The sequence below is a fragment of the Emydura macquarii genome, unplaced genomic scaffold, assembly GCF_026122565.2.
Source record: "Emydura macquarii macquarii isolate MOO-44397 ecotype Brisbane River unplaced genomic scaffold, CSIRO-AGI_Emac_v2 contig_1790, whole genome shotgun sequence".
Classification (NCBI taxonomy): Eukaryota; Metazoa; Chordata; order Testudines; family Chelidae; genus Emydura; species Emydura macquarii.
The window spans coordinates 11,437,504-11,459,254 of record NW_027131927.1 but is presented as its reverse complement, the minus strand read 5'-3'; the positions used below and the strand labels follow the sequence as shown (position 1 = coordinate 11,459,254).

General features: G+C 43.2%; 1 protein-coding gene across 9 annotated transcripts in view; it reads right to left on the bottom strand.

The window, feature by feature from the left end:
- Positions 1–21,751, bottom strand: part of ADGRL3 (adhesion G protein-coupled receptor L3) — a 769,462-nt gene that overhangs the window by 337,675 nt on the left and 410,036 nt on the right. For all 9 annotated transcript variants that reach the window (XM_067556899.1, XM_067556894.1, XM_067556893.1 and 6 more), the window contains one exon: positions 8,929–9,038. In XM_067556899.1, the coding sequence (XP_067413000.1) occupies positions 8,929–9,038 (110 nt within the window). The remainder of the gene's footprint in view (positions 1–8,928; positions 9,039–21,751) is intronic.

Below are 21,751 nucleotides of genomic sequence, written 5' to 3'. Positions count from 1 at the left end.
GAGGAGGTGTAGATCTTCCTGCCCTTGAGGTCCATTTGATTAGAGTCCCTATCTTTGGGGTGGAATTAAATCTTTCCTGCTGGGCTCTGTAGTTCGCCTAGGGATGTTGGGCCCAGATAGGAGTAAAGCCCATCAAATCCCTGCATTGGAATGAAATAGCACTTTTCCACGAGCTTAATCACAAGCGGTACTGAAGCCGGCATCCTCCAGCGGGCCTAAATCAGTTCAAGGAGCACATCATTGATAGGGAGACCAACTCTCCCAGGAGCAGATGGCTGTAGGAAGTCCACCAATTTATGACTGTTCTCCTGTAAGAACTCTGCTTGGATACAGACAGAAGCAGCTACATGCCGCATAAGGTCTTGGTACACCTTAAAATCCTCCAGTAACGAAGGGGAGGATGATCCAGCAGCACAGCATCATCCTGAGACTTAGATGAGCCAAAGCTGACTGACCCACACAGGATGACGCTGGAGGCTGCGCAGAGAGAAGGATGGTCAGTGTCTGGTTCTGTGGCAGATAGATGGTCATGACCACAGACCTGACCAGAGATCTTGCTGGTCATCAGTGGCCCTTGATGCTGGCTGGACAATGTAGACAATGGAGGATGACAACCCCGACTCAGACAGAGGAGCCTCGGGATGCTAGAGATAAGCATGGAGCAAGACCAGAGGTAGCGAGTAACTGGTCTGACTCAGCTGTAGCCCAGAACGAGACAGGAAGTGGCAATGTCAACGGAAGTGGTACCATCGGTACCGAGCATGCCGGTGCCATAAGTAATGTCAGTCCTGAAATGAACAGCGGTACCAGAGCATCGGATGGTATTGATGTCAAGTGTGGTGAGAGCTGCCATGGAAACATTTGAGGTACCGGCCCTGCATCCACAACCTATGGAAGAGGAACATTGGGGTGCAGAGGCGACAGACCTGAGGTTTCAGCAGCTCATTCTATCTACAGGGCTATAGTTGATGCAGCCCTGGCAATGTTCTGGACTAAAAGAGAGATCAGGACTGAAAGGCAGAGGAGGTCTGTAGCTGCCCGGCATGCTCCCGGTATGGAAATAGTTGGTACCAGCATAACCCTCAACAGCACCAGAGTTTGGCCAGAACCAGAGTCAATAGTTCAGGGTTTCTAACCTCCCTACTTGGTCCTGCAGAAAGGTTAGAGGTACCTGCACCATCCTGTGTGCCGGCACCAACTCAGTAGTGGAAAAGGTGGAAGAGTCACGCCAAGACCTGGGGCGATCTCAGTTGGTCTTATGAGACCTTTTCCTCAGCACAGGCAATGGGGAATGGTCCTCCACTTCTTGAGAGAGGCACCTGTTCCTGAACATGAAGTAGCAGTGCTCCCGGAGCCTGAGGCCAATCTCGGACCCACTGAGGACCTCGGCACCCAATCAGGCTGCATGGCCTGCTCGAGTAGGCATTGCTTGAGGCAATGACAGTACCGAAGGTCTTGAGCCACTTGAGTCCATTTCTTAAATGATCTGCAGATTGCACAATGCTCTTTGAGGCGGGCCTCACAGAGACAGAGCAAGCACTGCATGTGGGGATAGTGGTTGAGTGTATCACCTACGGAAACAAACTACTACAACAAAGACTTCTCTAACTAACAGTAAGGGTACTACTAACTACATTTAACAAGAGAAAAAACTAAACTAGCTGAGAGGTTGAGACCACACAAAGCTTTGACTCCAGCCATGGGTGAGAAGAAGGAACTGAGGGAGGGAAGGGGCGGCACCATCTCATGTAACCCGGGGAGGAGCTACAGCCAGGAGGTTCAAGTTTTCCCACCCTATAAGTACTGCTAGGGAAATTTCTTTGGCTCTGGTTCACTGGGCATGCACACACATAACTGGAATACATGGCTGCATCTACTCAAAGAACAAAACCTTTGTCTCTAGCCAAATTCAAAGAAAGAATATGTTTTTCCCCTCTTCTGAAAATCAAGGCTGCTACAATGTTTAGCTTTGGGAGAGCTCGTTATTAACATTCTACCCAATCTGTGTGTTTTCTTCGTTATCCATTATTCTCATAAGCCTTAAGCTCATAATAGTACTGCCAGAATATGTAAAACATACCCTGTTAGGATTCCATTTCTTAGTCGTTTTAATTTGGAAAAGTACCTAACCCAAAACCTTGAACACCTCAGAAACGTGAGGATGTGCAGATCAAAATCCAGATGTAAGTTTTAAAGATGGACCAAACTCTCACTATACATCAGAAGATCGTTTTAAAGGGCTAGAGACAATCTGAGAAGTGACTCTGTTTAAAAAAAAAAAAAAAAAAAAGATGTGGTTGGGTTTATACTCCTTCTCCATGACTCTTCCATAACAAATCTGTTCACTTTATAAGCCACTAGGTTATTTTGTGTAAGTGCTAATATATGTCCAGCAAGCTGTGTTCTCACTGCCTCTTACACATCACCACTGCCTAATAAAAACTTTACAGTCAGAGAACAGCTGATAAGCTCATAGAGATTCCAGCTCTCTTCCCCATATTTATTTTCTGACTTTTGCAATGGGTGCACCAGAAGGCAACCGTGTGTGTGATTTTTCCTCAGCACATACTCCCTAAGAACAACTGCGCCCATGAGAGAAAGTTGCAGTCTCTTACTGCCAAGAAGCGTATGCAGCTCATTTGAGATGGTGTTGCCATTCCTGCAGCTAACCAGTAGGGTCATTTAAGAGCAACACATGGGAAAGAAGGATGGTCCAGTGGTTAGGGCACTAGCTTGGGATTTGGAAGACCTGTCTGCAAATCCCTTACCTACGACACACTTCCTGTATGACTTTGGGCAAATCACTTAGTCTCTCTGTGCCTCGGTTTCCCATCTGTTAAGTAGTAATAATGGCACTTCCTAATAGAAAGAGGTGTTATGAGGAAAAACACATGAAAGGTTGTGAGGTGCTTAAATAGTATCATAATGGGAACCATGTAAGTACTTTAGATAGACAACGCACTTCCCTTCCCTTTAAGAGACTGCCACAGTCACCTCATCTCATCAACACCTACTGCTCTCCTTAGTTGGGCAACAGTTAGCACACTGAAAATTATAAGGGGAGCTAGGAGGAAACCTAACATTTAGGTTGCATAACAATGAACCCATTATAATAGATCTTTGCAACCTTTCCTTTTTGAGAAGGTCTAACGCCTCCATTACTTTCAACAGGCCTTTGATATTTGGGTGTATAAATTATGCACGCTAACACCTGCTAAAACCACTTAGTTCCTTTAATTTGGGCATTCAAATTTAAAACCAAAGCTAGGAAGAAAAAATACCCTTCCTTATTTATGAATCTATTTCCCAGAGTGTCTTGCAATATTTCATTTTAAATTTCAGGCTCCTAAGTTTCTTGATTCATCTAAAATATTTATTCTTCCTGAATGCCGGTATCAGGTTTTACTTAATTCTTGAAAACTGTGTGTGCCTATGCTGATACCTAAACCTGCAGGCTAAGAGACTGCAGATTTGCAAAACCCATGTAGTATTAAATGATTTCAATTAAGGGGACATTTCTGTTGGCTCTTGTAAATGTGCACTCTCCCCACAAATAATGTAGTGAAAGGAGACTGATAGGGAAAGTAATGCATCCTTTGTTTCTGACTCTGAGGAAGACAAAGAACTAACAAAGAAAGCTGGGAATTCCAATGAATACAAAACTGATTTTTTTTTTTTTTGTTTTGGTTAGTTGTGATGCCTATGAAATTGTATGCCTTGGAAGAAAGGCTGCTTGTCAGCAGGATACAAAGTAAAGATTCTTTGCTGAGAATCAGAAATAATCGTAATGGGTGGTTAGTATTTTTTATTGTCCCCAGCCCACGCACGCAAATCATTCGTTTAACTAAGTAGAACATAGGAAGTTTTGCTTTAGCAGGGATGCTTTGCTTACCAAACCAGAGTACATATAGCCATGTTTAACCCCTTGGGAACACTTGGAGATGTGGGGAGAGCGTGGAGGGTTGGATTGTCCCCTGGGAAGGGAATAACCCAGAGGGATGGAATCTGAAGGAACCACAAAACCATTTGTTTCACAAAAACTGGCACCCAGCAATGCATTGCTGTGAGAGCTTGAAAACAGTGTTTCTCAGCTGTCAGTGGTAAGGAACGGCAGAAAGAAAACTCCGCACACAGAAAGGCGAGAGTGATAAAAATACAGGGTTAAAAAAAATCTTACGGCACTCAAAAATAATTAAGAACAGTATTCTTGGGAAAAGTGGTCTCATTGAATTGTTTTCGGGTTGCAGTTTTCTCTCATCTTCTCCCCCCTTAGCCATCTTAAAGCAATAAAAGTATCAGTTTGCTTTCTAGTGCTTGGATTCTCTTAAAACTGTCATTATTCAATTATCTGTCTATTCATGGCCCTAAGGTCCAGCGGAGCAGATATTGTGAGCTTTCATTTAATGTTTTTAAATGCACTTCTATCCACTTGTGATATAATAAAACTTTATTGAATTCTGGTCCCACATCACACTTAACATCCTTCACTTTTATTGATATGTAAGCCAACCAACCCACCCTTCTCTCAGCAATAAAAGGAGTATTTCTAGAAAAGAAATGACCTTATTTTTCATCAATATCACAACAGGGAAATGTGAATTCAACACCTATGTTTTTTTTTCTTCAAACCAGTCTTTAAAGAAGAGATGAAAGATAGTTAAGTGTTGCTTTCCCTCCATCACCTTGTCAGCATTTAAAAATATAGGAAACTATTCTAAGCATCAGATAGAGATAGTTACCTGGTGATATTGACTAACTCTGTTTAGCCAGAGGGGAGAGAAGTCATGACCATCCACCCCAGACCTCAGAAGCCAGATCCATTTTTTTCCTACAGCAAATAATTCCCAGAGTGTGTAAGGCAGGGGAAAGGGAGGATGAGAGACAGATAATACAACAGCCATTTTCAAATGAGAACATGGTCTGGTAAAGTCATAAGAGGCTACGTTTTTCAGAAAGAAATGGAGAGATGAATAAATGCACTGTCACCAGCGGGCCTCCCTACAGCTGATGGAAGTTATGGGGAGTTAGAGAAACAGAAGAAACTAAAACAAATGCAAGCCAGGATCAGGGGGTGGGGAAAACCGACAGAGTTTAAAATATTCCATATCTTTTTCTTTGAGGGAGTGGGCATAACAGTATTCTAGTGAACATCAGTGTTCGAGATCAGCTATATCATCACCTTACAGACAATTCCCAAATGTTGCTCTGTTGGAATTTATACTCCACTTTTCTTTGCTATTCAGCGAATATTTGCATTAATACTATTGCACAGTATATAGCCAATGATCTGAAACCTTAACGAGTAAACCAACAAATTAGATATCGCAGGCTGAGATTACATTCTAATGGAACACTGTGATGAAACATTAATGCCTTAAGTATAAAAACTAATGCATTTCTTTAGGAGAACACCACATTGAAAGCTTATGTTCAAAAAAGTAACAGGACACCAGATTTCCAGCATTAGTAGAAGTCTGAATCCAAGCAGTTCCTGAGAATAGAGACCATGGAAAATCTGCAATGGAGGCAAGAAATCGCTTACAAACCATAGTCCCTTTTCCCTAGGCAAATAGCCAGGAACGAAGTCAGGTTTACTCAGTGGTGTTGTGCAAGCTGCTTTTAACTTGTAACCTCACCTACTAGACCCAAGCCAAGGCAGGAGTGGCGAAGTAGTTCTTGATGGCAGAAACTGGAGCGTAGCTACGGATAGATATAGCTTCTGTGCTTGACTAGCCAAAAGATGGAACCTTCACTGCACACAGCGTATTGGTACTAATATTGTCTGAAGTGACAAATGCAAGGAAGAAAGAGGTTCTGCTCAGCCATTCCTTTACCACTTGCCTCACCCTATTACTGCTGCAAACTGCATGTGTACAATGCACCCTACTGATGGCTGCTGCTGCAAGATCGACCTTCTGTATCTCCCTGCTGAGTTCCTCCCCTAAAGCTGACCCAGATGGTGAACTCACATGAAGAGCGTCAGCGGTCTGATGACCGGCCTATTTGTCTGCTTGAGGAGAAATGCCTTTCCCGTACACCGCAGGAAGTCAGCAAATGAAACTGCTGGGAAATGGTGTGACAGCTTCACCTTCAGCAAGAAAGCTATGTATAATAAAGTAAATAAAGAGTTTCTATCCCTATTTCAGAGGAAACAGACACTGAGAAACACACACAGACTTTCCTAGGGGTAGTGTGGCTCAGTGGGTTAAGTGCAAGGCTTGGGGTGAAGTCCTGGTCCCATTAAAGCCAACAGGAGTTTTGTCATTGACATCCATGGGGTAGGATTTCATCCCCGGATTGTAATCTTGGTCCTGACATTCTCTTGCTGTGAGAGCCGCTTTCCCTCTCAAAGTCACAGGTTTTTCCATCCACAGGATGATCTTTCCCCACCTCATGCAGTGGGGATGTTGTGGGGCATAACTAAACAGTGTTTGCCAACTGCTACAGAAGCGTAACCTGTTGCCTAGGCCAGGGACTGGCAAGAACAGAATGTAGCAATTCTGGGTTCCAAGCCTGTGCTCAGTTCACTAGATGCCTGTTGCCTTTGGGGAGAGAGGGGGACACACAGACCCAGGAACACTGATGGGCAATATACCAGATCTTTCACTGGTGTATGTTGGTGTAGTGCACTACAGTTAATGCAGCAATGTCAATATGCACCAGCTGAGGATGTGGCTCAAAATACTAATCAAGAATGCTGCAATTTTACAAATCAAAACCAGGAAAAGTCATCAGAACCCACAATTATTACCTCCGCAGCTCCAGCAGTATATCAAGATTACTACGGCAGGTATTAAAAAACCCACAGCCATACAACACCCTAACCTGATTTTAAAGGCATCATTTTTCACATTTGGATCATTAAAAACATTCAATCCCTACTGTACATTTGGTACTGAACAGCCCACCGCAAGAGTTATTTTACATCTTGCACATAAGACAGATTAACACCTCAGGGCATAATATTCACATATTACCTTTCTAACAATGCACCACTATTCTTCTTTGTTTTCTATGCAACAAAGGCTATTGGTAATGACTAGTTCTTTACCAGAATGATCTGAGGAGGAAATAGTACACCCCATGTAAATTGCAAATCACAAGAAATATGACTTACAGTATATACAATCTCCTCTCCCCTCTCCTTGCCCTTCCCACACACAATTTTTTTTTTTTTTTTTTTTGGGGGGGGGGGGAATGAAATAAAACACTTGTTTCATAGTAGGTCACCTGCAAATTAGTAGTATTGAATTAACCTCTAGGTCACATCCAAAGCCCATTGATGTCAATCGTTTCATTGCCTTCAATGGGTTCTGAATCAACCCCCAATGTAAGACATCAGCTGTTGCATCTTGAAGTTTCATGGCTTTTATTTTTAATACTCAGTCACGGACATAGTGCTAATGTTGAGCCCTGTGTTCTCCAATCGGCTGAGACAGAGGAAAGGTCCCTTTGTGGAATAAGTCACTCTTGTTCAGAAACAAGGGCATTGAGATCTTTTCTTTTAATTGCATTCCCTCACTTTTCAGTTACCAGCCATCTTTTGACAGCCATACCACCTTACAACCCTTCCAGTCCCCACGGCAGACAGGCAGACATCTCCTCGGCGAGAGGTGCGTGCAGTTTGAGGGACTGTAACCATGAGCAAGACAGCTCATAACTTTCCCTCAGGAGATCACGCTTGTCACTTCCAAGGTACATTCCTTCTCCTGTGGGTTGAAATCCCAGCAAGAGCCCATTTTGTTTATGATCCCAGACATCATCTTCCATGGGTCAACTGCCATGCTTCAGAAGAATGAAATGTTTTCTGGATGGCTGGCTCTCACTACTTCATCCCACACGTTACACTAATAAGGGAAGACCTGGGTGATTTTAGTTTTGCCTCGTTTGTTCCTGGAGGTGCACAATTTGAGAGCTTTAAGAAATCAAGAAACCCAGAAATGCTTGTTGGGGATGACTTGATTTTTCACCATTGCTAACCAAATAGATGTATTCCTCTTTGCAGGGGCATGCGCAGGAATTTAAATAGTACTGCTTTTGGAGGGGCACAGAGCTTCTCCAGCACTGAGGCCATGACAAGGGGAGAATGCGAGAGCCTCCGGCATTGGGGCCACAACAGGGAGAAAGAGAAAGAGCTTGTCCGGCTCCAGGTTTAGAGAAGTTCTGTGCTCCTGCCAGAGCCCTGGGCTAGAGGAGCTCTCTCTCTCCCCACTGCAGCCACAGAGCCGGATGAATTCTGTCCTCCCACTGATTACTGCGGGGACCCATGCCCCTGATTGCCCCCCCTGTGCACGCCCCTGCCTCTTTGCAATATACAATTTTTTGACAGCAGCATTGTAACTGAGTCCTGCTATGAAAAGCAAATTCTGAGCTATGCTTTACTTTTTGGTAACTCTGATACTGCTCTATTAACAATACAATACTACAACCACAGATGAATGTGTTTCTAAACCTAGAAAAAAATTAAGGCTTAAGGGAGATGCATGTCATTTCTTTTCATCAGTTCAAAAATTTACAGTTTTATAATTCCTACCATCAACATTATATTCTCAGGAATTAGCTTCCTATTTGCTTGTACCTGCATGGAGATGTAACATGGGACTTAAAAGGTGGTGATCAAATGTCACTAATTAAAAAACACAGATCAGTTTAAAAAAACTTTGCTATACAAATTACAATCAGAAAGCTGCATAGTGAGCAATAAAAAAAATCTAATTAATAGTAATGTTTCTTTTAACACAAGCATACATCATAAATTGAGTGAGATTTTCAAACTCCTATCAACTGAATCTGGTATGTTGTATACAGTTTTGCCAATTTTGTCACTGAGTGGTTTGGTTTTCTATTTCCCCAGTGAGTTCAAGGTCTAATCTTGAGGCAAAATGAGATCACTACTAATGAGAAGAGAAAATATATCAATGTACATACTGTAAGGGACACATTCATACTGCACTTCCAGGTATTTGTACGTTCCCGGGCAAGGGTCTGGAAACACATCCGGGCCTGCTACCACTGCACACTGGGTACGGTTACTGCATCTGAAAGGCAAAGACAAGAACAGTCAAAATATAGAGAAAATCACATGGATGAACAAGATTTTGGGTAAAATTTTTAAAAGTGTCCAAGTTACTTAGGCGCCTAAAGTGATTTTTCTACCTCAGTCTCATCGACTTTCAGTGAAGCGTGGAGTCTAGGCACTCACACCACTTTTGAAAAAGGGGCATAGGCTGATATGTCACTCAGGTGCTTTTTTTTACCCATTATTTGTAATTTTAGTATCCTCTAAACTATGGGGAGCTAATAGTTTTGAATTGTTTGGGATTTTTGTTTTAAACTCTGAATTCCTTTTAATTGTTTTTTGTTTGACAGTTATACAAGAGAATGTTTGAAGTGTATACAATCAGTGTACCCAGAACATCAGCAATCATTTTAAACCATGCACCATTCAGCTGAAATTCTCACTAAGGTTCTGATTCTATAAAGGGATCTACACAATCAGACTCTTATATCCATAGGGGCTCTCATTGAAGTCAACGAGACTATTGATAAGAATACGAACACTGAAAGATTAATTTATTTAGGCCCACTCCTGCAGACACTTTTGCATATCTTTTAGTGATTGAGGCCTTAAACCAGGGGTGTCAAACTCTCATAAACTACACTTCACAGGGGCCATGCAATACCCTCTGCCGAAAAATTCGGGCCATCTTCCCCTTTTCGGCGGCGGGATTTCACAGGGGACCATGTTGCCAGACTGAGTGCATTGCCGCTTTAAGGGATTTCTCTGCATCCGGCATCGACGCTTTAAGACATTTCATGGACTCTTAAACCAGCAATGCCGTAGACAGAGAAATCTCTTTAAGTGCCAATGCCCTCACTTTGGGCGGCAGCACGTCTCAAAAAAACTGGCCGGACGCGGGCCGTATGTTTGACACCTCTGCCTTAAACGATACTAAATGGTTGCAGATATGTCAATATGAAGACACTTATCCAAAAGACGACAGACTCGATCCCACAATCCATACCCAAGTAAGTAGTTCTCACTAAAGCAAGGAGTTTCAAGGATGACTAGCATGATTAAAAGTTGCACAACTGGGCACAACATTTGCAATAGCCAATAAGACAATAATCAATCTTTAAAAAACAAACAAAACACTGCATTAATTTTGTCAGTGATTTGATTATAAATTATTGTATCCATTCATTGAAAAATGCTGTCATGTAGTTTAAACTCAAAATTTCATGGCTTTCTTGTTTATTTGCTTGCTTGCTTTTAAATGAAGATTTACAAAATATAAAGTAAATGTTTGAATGTATAGATTTCAATGGAAACAGGGGTTGGCTTTTTTTTTTTTTAAACATTCTCTTGCAATGTTGGTAATCCAAACTCAACAGCATTGTGCTAATGAATGGGAACAGAAATCTAAAGTGACTGTAAGTTTCACTGTCCAAGCCAAACAACCTATAAAAAGTAAATCAACATAGATCAGATTTAGTAATCGGTGTAACTAAGCACAATTTTTTTTAAACAAACAAGTGTATTATTTTTATATCAACAGTGCCTCTTTAAATACTGTTGTACAGAATAATGATGTATGATTAAAAAAGGTGCCTGGAAACATTGACAAACAGGAGAGAAATAAAGAAACAATCATCAAGTAAACTGTCGGAAGAACAAAGCAGTTTTGTTTTAATGCCTAAAGTACAGTATTTTACACCCAAACGTACAATACATTTACATTTGTTAGATAGGGCTACAGTGTATGTGACTCCTGAGATATTACGTATTTCCAAAAGTTAGCTTGTTTTTCACTGGAGAGCGGATATTCTATAGACACATCGAGGCAAGAGCCCCCTTACTCATGCAAATAATCGCTTTGACTTTAGCAAGGTTAATCATGTAAGTAAAGTTATTTGAATGTATAAATGGTTGCAGAATTGGGTTCTGGGGCACAGCCTCCATTTGACACTCATGCTTGACTCCCTTTAGTGTTACTGAAAAATGTGTGTGCTCATCCAAACCTCAAAGTACACATTTGCACTGGGTATGTTTCTACTGAATTTTTTTTTTCTCTGTTTGGGAAACAGACTTATTTAGCAAACCATGATTCTAAACAGAAAATGCCTGCCGTGTTTGTTTAGGAGGAAAAATGGCAATATACCTCTTAGTTTTTCATTCTTTTCCATGCTGGATATAGAATTCCTCCAGGCTGGATCATTGCAGTTATTTTCTATAAGACGCTTCTCCCTCTGATATGACATGGGACCTCTGACCCCACCGTTCTTCTGGCAGAAGTACCAGCATTCAGAACAGAACTCATTTAGCTCTGGAGTGGAAATGTTTTGTGTTTACCTGAGGCTACAGTTTGTCAGCCTTAATGAGGATTTTATTTTAGCCCATAAATTAAAATTGATTCATTAGTGAGTGCCTTAAGCTCAATATCTTTTTTAAATTTTACAGAGATTAATAAAACCTGATACCCTACTCATCAGGCAATTTACCAGGATAACAGATAATCCAGAGGGCCAGAATGTTCTAACGTTTTTCTATTGAGATTTATGCCAGCCGATGGTTGTCATAGGCAAGAGACTACTTTCATCATATAAATGGAGGAATGAGTATATTAACTTGAGGGCTAATTTTGTTGTCCTCACCCTTGCTACTATGAGACAGGTGGCTTGGCAAATATATACTGATAGTTGGGACAGTGTGAGCAGGCAGCCTTCCAGAGTCTTTGAACATAATCCAAAATTTCACTTCCAACAAAAATCTTTTATTATGCTTAATGTTGGATTAATCAACAGTGGCTATGGCTGCAGGGACCATTCCTGCCATGTTACATAGAATGACAGTAATGCCGTATGCTTGAAAATCATGAGTCAGGCTCCAAAAAAATCGTGATTGGCTTAAAAAATCATGAGATTTAAATAAACAAACAAACAAATAGTGGGTTCTTTTTATTTGCTTTCTGGTTTCTATAGCCTTGCAGGAGGCTGTCACTTCACATTTTTCTCTGCTGCCACGACAGCTAGAAATTTGCTCTTATTTTGTTTTGAAAGTGAAAGCTCAGATTCTCATGTAAGGGAATGAATCTGTGTGCTGGTGCTTAAAAAAAACCCACCACACCACCAACACACACACACAACAAATATTATGGGAATCACAAGAAAATCGTAAGAGTTGGCAATCCTGGGCACAGCAACATCATAAACACACATTCTCTGCATAGGTCCTGAATCTGAGTGCAAACCTTTCACTCTCTTCCAAAACAGTGTGCGTTCTGAGACCACCACCAAACGAATGAAAAGCATCAAACATTAAGGGAGGGAGGGGTGTGAGGGTAGCTTATAAATTATCAGCAATAACTACTAGTTAGTTCCCAAAGCACAAAGCGAGTTTGGAGCTCTGGGTCACCCATCAGACTATTTAATCAGAGTCAGTTGACCAGATAGCAAATGTGAAAAATGGAGATGGGATGGGGGGTAATAGGTGCCTATATAAGACAAAGCCCTGAATATAAGGACTGCCCCTATAGAATCGGGACATCTGGTCATCCTAAATCAGACCCTAATAGAATTGAAGGGCAACAAGCTTTTCTCAGATACTTGCACACAACTCCCCCTGATCTCAGAGGGAGGAGCTCTGAGAGCAGAGGGTGGGATCTCCCCTCTCCACAGTAACGCAGAGCAGGCTAGAGAGATTTTCTATGCAGAATTTCTCCCATATCAGTCCATTAGGGGCAGGAAAGGAGGGCAGGGTCTGCTCTACACCTCAGCCTGCTGCAAAAGGAACTGCAAACCCCCAAAGGAATACACAGGAGGACAAAGCCACCCTGAGACCCTGCATTTCCACAACAGCGCCATAGCCTAAGTGCTCCTTCTATTTTGGCAGGGCATCTCATGGGGGCGATTCCCATCCTTCCACTGGATGGGACCTCTGTAGGTAAAGTCATCTCCACAGGCCAAGGGGGAAATAATGGGTGCCCCACCAGCCTTGCATCAACCCAATATGGGTCTGCCCACTCCCTGTACCACCACTTCCTGCAACCTTTCCTCCTTGCATAGCCCAGCTCCTTGGCAGGGAGAAGGCTGCTGTGAAGGCAGCATGAAGCTCAGCACCTATATGTTACTTAGGTAGACTGTAACACACACACACCGAGATAATAAACTTTGAGAGAAGAGTCCTTCCCGCAGACCCAGGTATTGTAAAACTACATTAATTGGTTCAGTTTTGCCAACCCCAGGCATTCAAAATGAGGATTCAGGCCCCCAAACAATCATGAGATTGGCTACGGAAAGGATGAGGGTCCCCCTCCTAGGGTAGACAGGAACTATCTCACATCATACTGTGCCAGGAGGTGTAGGTTTCACCCTGTCCGGCAGACACCACGCCTGACATGACCCTCCCTTTCTATGCTGAGGTTTCGGCAGTGTGTCCTAATACCGTGCAGGTTCCAGCACAGATAAGGCCACTTTCACCCCAGGGTGGCAAAGATGTGATTTAGGAGCCCAGAGGCCGACATCAGTACAACATTCACAGCAGAGCAATGTTACCCCAAAAGCTGGTTTAGGGGAAGAGATCTTCCCCAAGACCAGCCTCCCACGTCCACGAGAAAAAGGGTCCAACACAAGTTACTTCCTTCCCACCTCCTTAAAATAACGCATCTGGAATCTCCCTCATTCCCCCGTCTCCCCTCTGCGAATCAGACTTATTCTCTTCTCCCACTCCATCCAACTTCTCTATCCAATCCTGCAGTCTCTCCTCCCTGAGTGTGCTCAGGCCCCTTTTATTAGCTATTCTCTGAGTGGAGAAGGAGACTGCTGCTGCTCTGTCCCCAGCCTGGCCCTTCATGCTCTGCACACTCCTAGAGCCAAGGGGAAGAGGCCCAGCCACTTGAGGAGCTGAGACAGATGCAGCCTCCAGCTTGCACAGAGCAGGGAATTTATTGGGCCTCTAGAGGCAAGAGCCGGCAGCAGAGAGCTAAAGAGATGATCAATGGGCACTTGGGGGAGAGAGGACAGTTTCACACACTCCTCCCTAGCCAGCCAAAAGGTACCTTCCCCACCCCCAGTGCCCGCTCAGCCATTCCTATATCAGGAGTGATGTCATCTCTGCATACACACACACACACTGCAGACATGTCAGACTGCGCCTCTCGTGCCAAGAGGCAATATGTGACATTGCAGTATTTCTATAACAAGGTTTAGCTCTGAAGAAGAGCTTCCTTTCCATACGGGAAGAACAGGCATCACACATGGGGCTCAGATGCCTCCACCAGAGGGAATAATATCTGCTGTGAAGTCCCAGGAACCATGAAGCTCAGTCTTAGTCCCTGGCATTTCCCAACCAACACATCAAGAATACTTCCATACTCCTTGAGGGCAGAACTTTACTAGCTATTGAACTTGCTACATGGAGCTAGAATTAACAACATGTCAGCTGAAGAACAGAGCTGCTGTAGCTGTCTGCACTGGGAGCGGGGGCAATCCACACACACACACACACAATTGCTAGTAAGTTAATTTAACATTTTACAAAAATTACCATTCCATATCCCGATGGATCCAAAGGTGCTAGGGTGGTAGCCCCCTGTCTGCAATTGGCCAGCACCAGGGCATGCTGTGTCACAGGCAACTAGGCCTACATTTCAATGGGAGTTAGGCGCTTAAATGCCTTTGAGAACCTAGGTTCTGCTGCTCATCTGTTTCCCACACACTCTCTCCCTCCTTTTATTGTTTTTTGTATGTCTCGTTCTTTTAAGTTTAGTTCCCCCCCCACACACACACACACTTATATGGTACTTTCCTGGCCCCCATCACCATAGTATCTGATCACTTTACAGTCTCTACTCCTCTCACACACACACCTGTGAGGGAGGGAAATGCTGCTGTCCCCACTGTACAGAGCACACAGGGATGCAGTGGCAGAGAAAGGAACAGAACTGAGGTCTCAGTCTCATGTTAGTGTCCTAAACCCCAAAGTTTCCTTCCTCTCCAAGTTTCCTAGTGCGCAACTTTTATTTTTTTCTGTCTTGCAAAGTTCTCTTCCTCTCCCAACTTTCTTCCTTTGCTTTCATTCTCTGGCACCAGTGAATTGTTAGTGACCTGGAAAAGACTTTGCCAGGGCCAGTTCCACCAGATGATAGACATATGCTGGCATTCTGGAGAAGTCTAGATCATTTGTGTGGAATATGAGAGAGAAAATAAATCACCTAAACCTCACCAGAGATGAGGTAAAACCCTCCAGAGGTCCCCAGACTTACTTGAAAAACCATCCCTTGAAAGTGTTCTGGTTCCCTTTCTACCCCCATAACTTCCCCTTCTGCGCCTGTGGTTTTCCTCTTCGATTCACAGGGTTTGCCCTTCTGCCCCGCTGTGGGTCTTCTCCAGTGACTGATTCCTGCTTGCTCATCATGTATGTATGATCTTTTCAAAACGTCCACCTGACCCTAAACTAGAAAAGTCTGGGATGCCCTGCTTTTCAGCACTGTATGTCTGATCATGGGATCTTCTCCCCTGGATGCCTCTGACCAGAACGCCCCTGCAACACAGCAATTGACTCCCTGCTTTGTTTGCGGTTTTGGCAATCTCTCATCTGGAGGACAGGTAGCAAAGGATTATCTCCAATAGGGACTGGCCAACAAGATGAGTGCATATCACAAACTAACCACTTTTAAACCTTGCTCTCAAGCTCTTCATCTCTAAGTCCAAAACACATCTGAGCTAAGTTGTTATGGGAAACAAGTCAGCAGAATTCATTTCTGAACACGGTGGCTCTTCCAGACTAAATAACCTCTCCTGCCTCCTCCAAAGAAATATTTGCACAGCTTGGGCTCTTTGATTCTCCCCACCCCCCTTCTTCAATTGTTCTAACACCATGCAAGCAGGGAATAAGGGAGGAAAGAGGATCAGAGTGGATTTGCGAGGCTGGATAGACAACATTACTAGTATAGACAAACAACACCAATTTTGTTAGCTGCTAAAATGAGTAAAATGATTCCAGATTAGAATGCTAGATTGTTGCACCCACTTTGCCCATGGCTGACTGCCTACATAAGCGGTGAAGCAGGGGGTAGCTAGACACTGGTTACCAGATTCTATTATGAAGGTTATCTTCATTAGGCTCTAAGAGTCAGTCAACCAACTTGCTCTCTGGTTTTCAACTGAGAGCCAGTAGAGTACAAAGTAAAATCTGAAAGGCCTGCATTTGCCAAAGCGGCAACCCAATTTGAAATAGCTGGGCCCTTATTTTCAAGGGAGCAGTGCACTCAAAACTCTTGTGAAAATCAGGTCTTAGTTTGAGCACCCAAAACAAAAATCACCCTTAATTGATGCACACTTTTGAAAAAGTTCAGTCCTTTCCCCAGCTATAAGAAATCCCATTCTTCATTACCTCTTCACTCTAGCTACTCCTGCATCCCCAATCTCTCAATGTATCCATTAATGTTCTTCCAATGTGGATAAATATTTACACCCGAAGAGTTGTGCCGATCTAACATAACAAAGAGACTACCCTATAAACTGTACACCTATCTGCCTCTAGAGTACATTTAAGCAGAACAATTCCTTGTTCCACTTGCAAAAGCCTTTCTAAGCTGTTAACATGAAACACTGCAGACAAGTTTGATGTTTGCTTGTGTTGTAAGCTGTGGGACTGAAGGAAGCATTTGAGTTCAGTTCTATTCAGAACTAGCTGCAGGGCTCAACTCAATTTGCATCACCTGATTCAGGCTTTAAAAATCACCAACTCCCTTCACAGCATTTGCATAGCTTTTCTTTGCCAACATTCTTCTACTTTTTAAGTGACAAGGTCATCTTTTATGGGGATCGGGAAGATACACTTTAAGACATGAATAGCTGTTTATTCCTGCTCTCACATCTTTAATGTTTTCCAGTATTGATACTATAAACATATTTTTAAAAGGTGTATTTTGCAAGGTAATGTTTATTTTAAGTCTTTGCAGGAACACAAGGCATTAGTAGCATCAACTCAGTATTAGTGTGAGGTTAAGCAAGTCTGGGGCAATATAATTGTCCCTACAGAAATGCAAAGATGGCATAAAATGGAGGATCAGTCCTAAACCCTAGCCTTTCAGAATTAATCATCTTTGACTCAAAACCGCTATGCACACTTGCTGCCTGTCCCGCTGAACTGAACTGCCACAATCACTGCAGAAAAGGTATAGAAGGAAAGAAAACTTGCCCTGAAATAAATGCAGCAGCAGAGGGTGGAAGGCAGGTAGGTAGCGCAACATTCATCTGTCACTTAGGTGTGACATGCCGTGGTGTGGAACGCCTAAGAAACATGCCCAGAAATCTACACACTATGAAAAGCCCGTAGATCCTGGCATATGTGATGCATATATTGCCTCCAGCCCTGTCCCTGGAGGTGGGCTCATGTGATCACAAAGTGTGCAAGGAGGGTTATTTATTTTTGAGATGATATTTTCTATCAGTCCAGACAGAATGTAGGGTTTTAACTGTGGTGACCTAAAGGACCTTGGAACCTGCCTGCTTGCCCTGCCTTTCCCTGCTCTGTGTTTGGGTGCATGCTGGGGGTGAGAGAGGAGGTGGCCAGCCAGAGAGCAGAGCACTGCAGCAAAGAATGCTGTCAGCAGTAAGTTAATGCTCTTATAAATTGGAGCATGCTCAATGCCTATGGAGTGTTGAGAAGTTTCAGCAGCAAGTCTCTAGCAAACTGCACTGAGACTAGTGATTTCAGAGGCTTATAATTTAGCTTAATCTGGGGGGATTTTCATAGGGGGAACCAAAAGAAATTGCATGTCCCCACTACCACCCCCTGCCAAAATTCAGATTCCCATGCCAAATCCTGGAGATGCTATAGCTCCTCAAAGAAAATGGTTGGATTTTTTTTTTTTAAACAGTCAAAAAATATTTCCCCCCCAACTTCATTCTCACATGTAGCTGAACTGTTTTTGCTGGATCTTTCAAATAAAAAATCACAGACACAGACCCAGCATGGAGAATTTTAGCAAAAATAAAATTCAGCAAAGTTAGAATAAATTATTGAAAACAGAGATTTAAAATGGAATGTGTTTGGTGACTAACTATAGGTGTCACTACCAACTCTGACTGTGATTCTAGCTATCTTCTATTTATTGATGTTTATAACAGGAGACCTCTTTAATGTCTATGTGTGCTTACCAAGAAAGCATGTGTGCATTCATTACTGCAAATCACAGAAAATAGAAGTGTTCTCACTACCCATTGACTGAGACTCAAAAATGTATTTTACATAGACTTCATATTTCTGCAAAGGCAGGACAGACTTCACACATACAGACACACAAATATAGCTGAGATCAATATCCAAACCGGTTTCTCAAGGCCTATTATATTTTTCTAATGGTTTTAGAGTAAGAGACAGACTTAATTCATTATCCTTCATGGCAGCGCTGCAAGATATCCTTTTCCCTCTCTGAAATGCAAAATCTCCTCTCTGGATGGCTGTCTTAACAAAGAGGCTGTCACAGTGAATAAGTCAGCTAGGAGTGCATTCTTCCCTGTCAATATGTGATATTTCCAAATCAACCCTTTAGGAAACACCGGGGGAGAGGGGTCAAGGGGGAATGATACCCTGAAGAGGAAATAAACAGGAAGCAAAGAGAAATCTCACTCATAATAGGAGTCTAAATACAGTTAAAATGATGGCCTGTAAGTGGAGTATGGGGGTGCATGCGGGGGGACACACAAGTCAGCGCACACCACATTTGCTTTCAATAATGTGCTGCACGAAAGCAAATTTAAATCCCTGTTTGTGTTTAGCTTTCAGAAACAAAGTATCCCTCAGCAGAAATGTTATTTTTCCCCCTCCAAAGGATGACAGCAAAGGGGGTGGTGGCAGGGAGATGGAATTCTCAAACATTTTCTTCATTATGAATGGTCCTTTTATATTGATCCTTCTAAGCATGGAAAAGCTGATTTTCTTACCTTTCCTGAGGTATAATTACCAGTGATGTGTAATGCTTACACAAAAGAATCTCGCTACCTGCTCCATTTTGTTGTTTTTTATTGACATGTTTTAATTATCTATCAGGATGCCTAGAGCTTTTGGATAACCCTTTTCTTACAGGATCAAACTGAAAGAACTGCACCCTGTTCAAGGCTCTCTGCAGAAATATGTAAAAAATAAACATTCCAGTCCTACTGACATAACAACAATTATGCATTATTTTGATTGCTGGTCTGGATTGTTGGGTTTTACTTGAGACATTTTTCTCTTCCTCTACTTTCATCCCAGTTTGTTAAAAGTGACTAAAAAATAATTTTAAAAAAGGAAAAAGAGAGAGAGAGAGTGAAACAGCCCAAGCCACAAATGATGCAGACTGCAGACTCTGTAACACAATACCTCTAAATGAGTATTTCAGTGGGGACCAAACTGAATAGGGCTTGTCTGCACATGGTATTGTTCCTGATTAACTCCATGTGTGAATGGTCAGATTCTGGAATAAGAGTGTCTTGATCTTGTTTAGCTTAACCCACTTTCAAAGCACATTTCATCCCATTCATTTAGAAACACTAACAAACTTAAATGTTAGATATTACATAATTTTGCATCTAACCTTTCTACTATGTAAAACATGCTTAATACCCTTTGTCTCTCTTGCACATTTCCCCCTCTCTTTGCACTTCACTCTTCCCCCTCCCCTCCTCTTTCCTCTGCCGTGGATCTTCTCTTTTTCCTCTGTCTTTCACAGACTCTTTTCCCCTCGGTGTCCCTATCCTATGTTGTGTAATAATTGTTTTCTCCTTCCCTCTCTTTCCCTCCACCTTTCTTTTCCTCTTCTGTGTTCTTTCCTACCTTTCCTCAGATGTTCACTGTCTCCTCCCTCTCCTGCTGCTCTCCAAACTCTCTGTACCTTCATCTTCTCTCTCACGCTCTCCTGTCTCCCCCAGTAACAACCCGCACACCCCCTTCTTCCTACGACATGTTCTCTCCTGCCTCAGACCTGACCCCCCATCTCTCCCAGGTGCTGCTCCAGCCTCCCTTCACAATTAAGCCAATGCCCCAACTCCTAGAATCACAGAAAGGACTTCAGGAGATCATCTAGTCCAACCCCTCCCTCGCAACATGATCACACGTGTTCCCCCCAGCCCCAAAGACATCCATATGTGCACAGGCAAGCTCCCCCATGTCCCCAATGGCCTTGTCACACAGATTTCCTTGCACAGAGTCCACATTCACACGCAAGTTCATTCTGTCATTGCTCTCCGCCCTCCAGGGATCACCCAGGAGACCATGAGCTGGCCGGGGTGCAGCAGGGAGGAGGATGATGTGCCCCACCTCCCCAGAATTGGTGCCTACCTCCGTGCACCTACCCAGGCAGGATTCTATGCTGAGACTGTGGTGTTCCACCTGCATGGTGGAGTCCGTGGCCACCCAGCTTGACTGTCCTATGTAGTACGGAGTGGTAAGAAGCAGATACTGGGCCAAATTCTCCAGAAGAGCATTTCCAATGGAGGGCTCTAAAACACAGGTTTGAGATGATGATCTTAGATGGGGCCCATCAGGTCAGAGTCGTGCACACAAGATAACTGGAAAGCGGAAGAGGAGAAGATCCCACTCCCAATGGCCAGCCAAACTCCTAGCAAAACGGAGGCACCCTGATCCATTCCCATCTCTTCTCCTCCCCCATCTGACTTGCTGGGGTTAGTCAGGCCTGCTGTTGTTCCAGGGCTCGCTGTCTGGGTGACAGGACAACAAAAATTATTAGGAAGCTGGAGCACATGACTTATGAGCAGAGGCTGAGGGAACTAGGCTTGTTTAGTCTGCAGAAGAGAAGAATGAGGGGGGATTTGATAGTAGCCTTTAACTACCTGAAAGGGGATTTCTGGGAGGATGGAACCAGGCTGTTCTCAGCGGTGGTAGATGAAATAATTAGGAGCAACGGTCTCAAATTGCAGTGGAGGAGGCGTAAGGTTGGATATTAGGGGGAAAAAAAACCAAAAAACTTTTTCACCAGGAGAGTGGTGAAGCACTGGAATGGGTTACCTAGGGAAGTGGTGGAATCTCCATCCTTAAGAGGTTTTTAAGTTGTGGCTTGATAAAACTCTGGCTGGGATGATTTAGTTGGGGTTGGCCCTTCTTTGAGCAGGGGGTTGGATTAGATGACCTCCTGAGATCCCTTCCATCCCTAATCTTCTGTGAATCTATGATACAGCCAGCACCAGGATCAGTGTTAGGCAGTCACCCCTGAGCAGCTCCAAAACTGCGGCCCCCATGCAAGTTGATCCTCTCTGTTCCACCTTCTTGCAGACCAGAACCACCATCTTCGGAAACCCCAGTGCATGGATATTTGTGTGGCAGTACAGGGCCAGGCCGCCCATGGGCAGATACTTGGAGCATGATTTTGGCACAGTGAAAGTTTATGTTTAAATAGTAACAGCATTATTGGTCTTTCCAAGTGACAGGGCACTTTTATATGAAACATTTTGGCCCATTATGAAACAGTGATTTGCAACAATACAATTGAGTTTGACTTTTTTATTTTATTTTTTTTTTAAAAGAGCGATACCCTAACTTTTCACATATCTATGTATTGAGCTAGCTAGCTCTCTTATTCCCACACTGTCAACTTCAGCAGCACCCAGATAAAAAATATCCTTTACACACATCCACAGTCCAATCTGAGAGCTGAGATAACAAGCACTTCAGAGCATTCTTTTCCCCGCAAAGATTCCTTTTTACTCTCAAACCCTATCCCCACCACTAACATAACTTCTGCCCTAT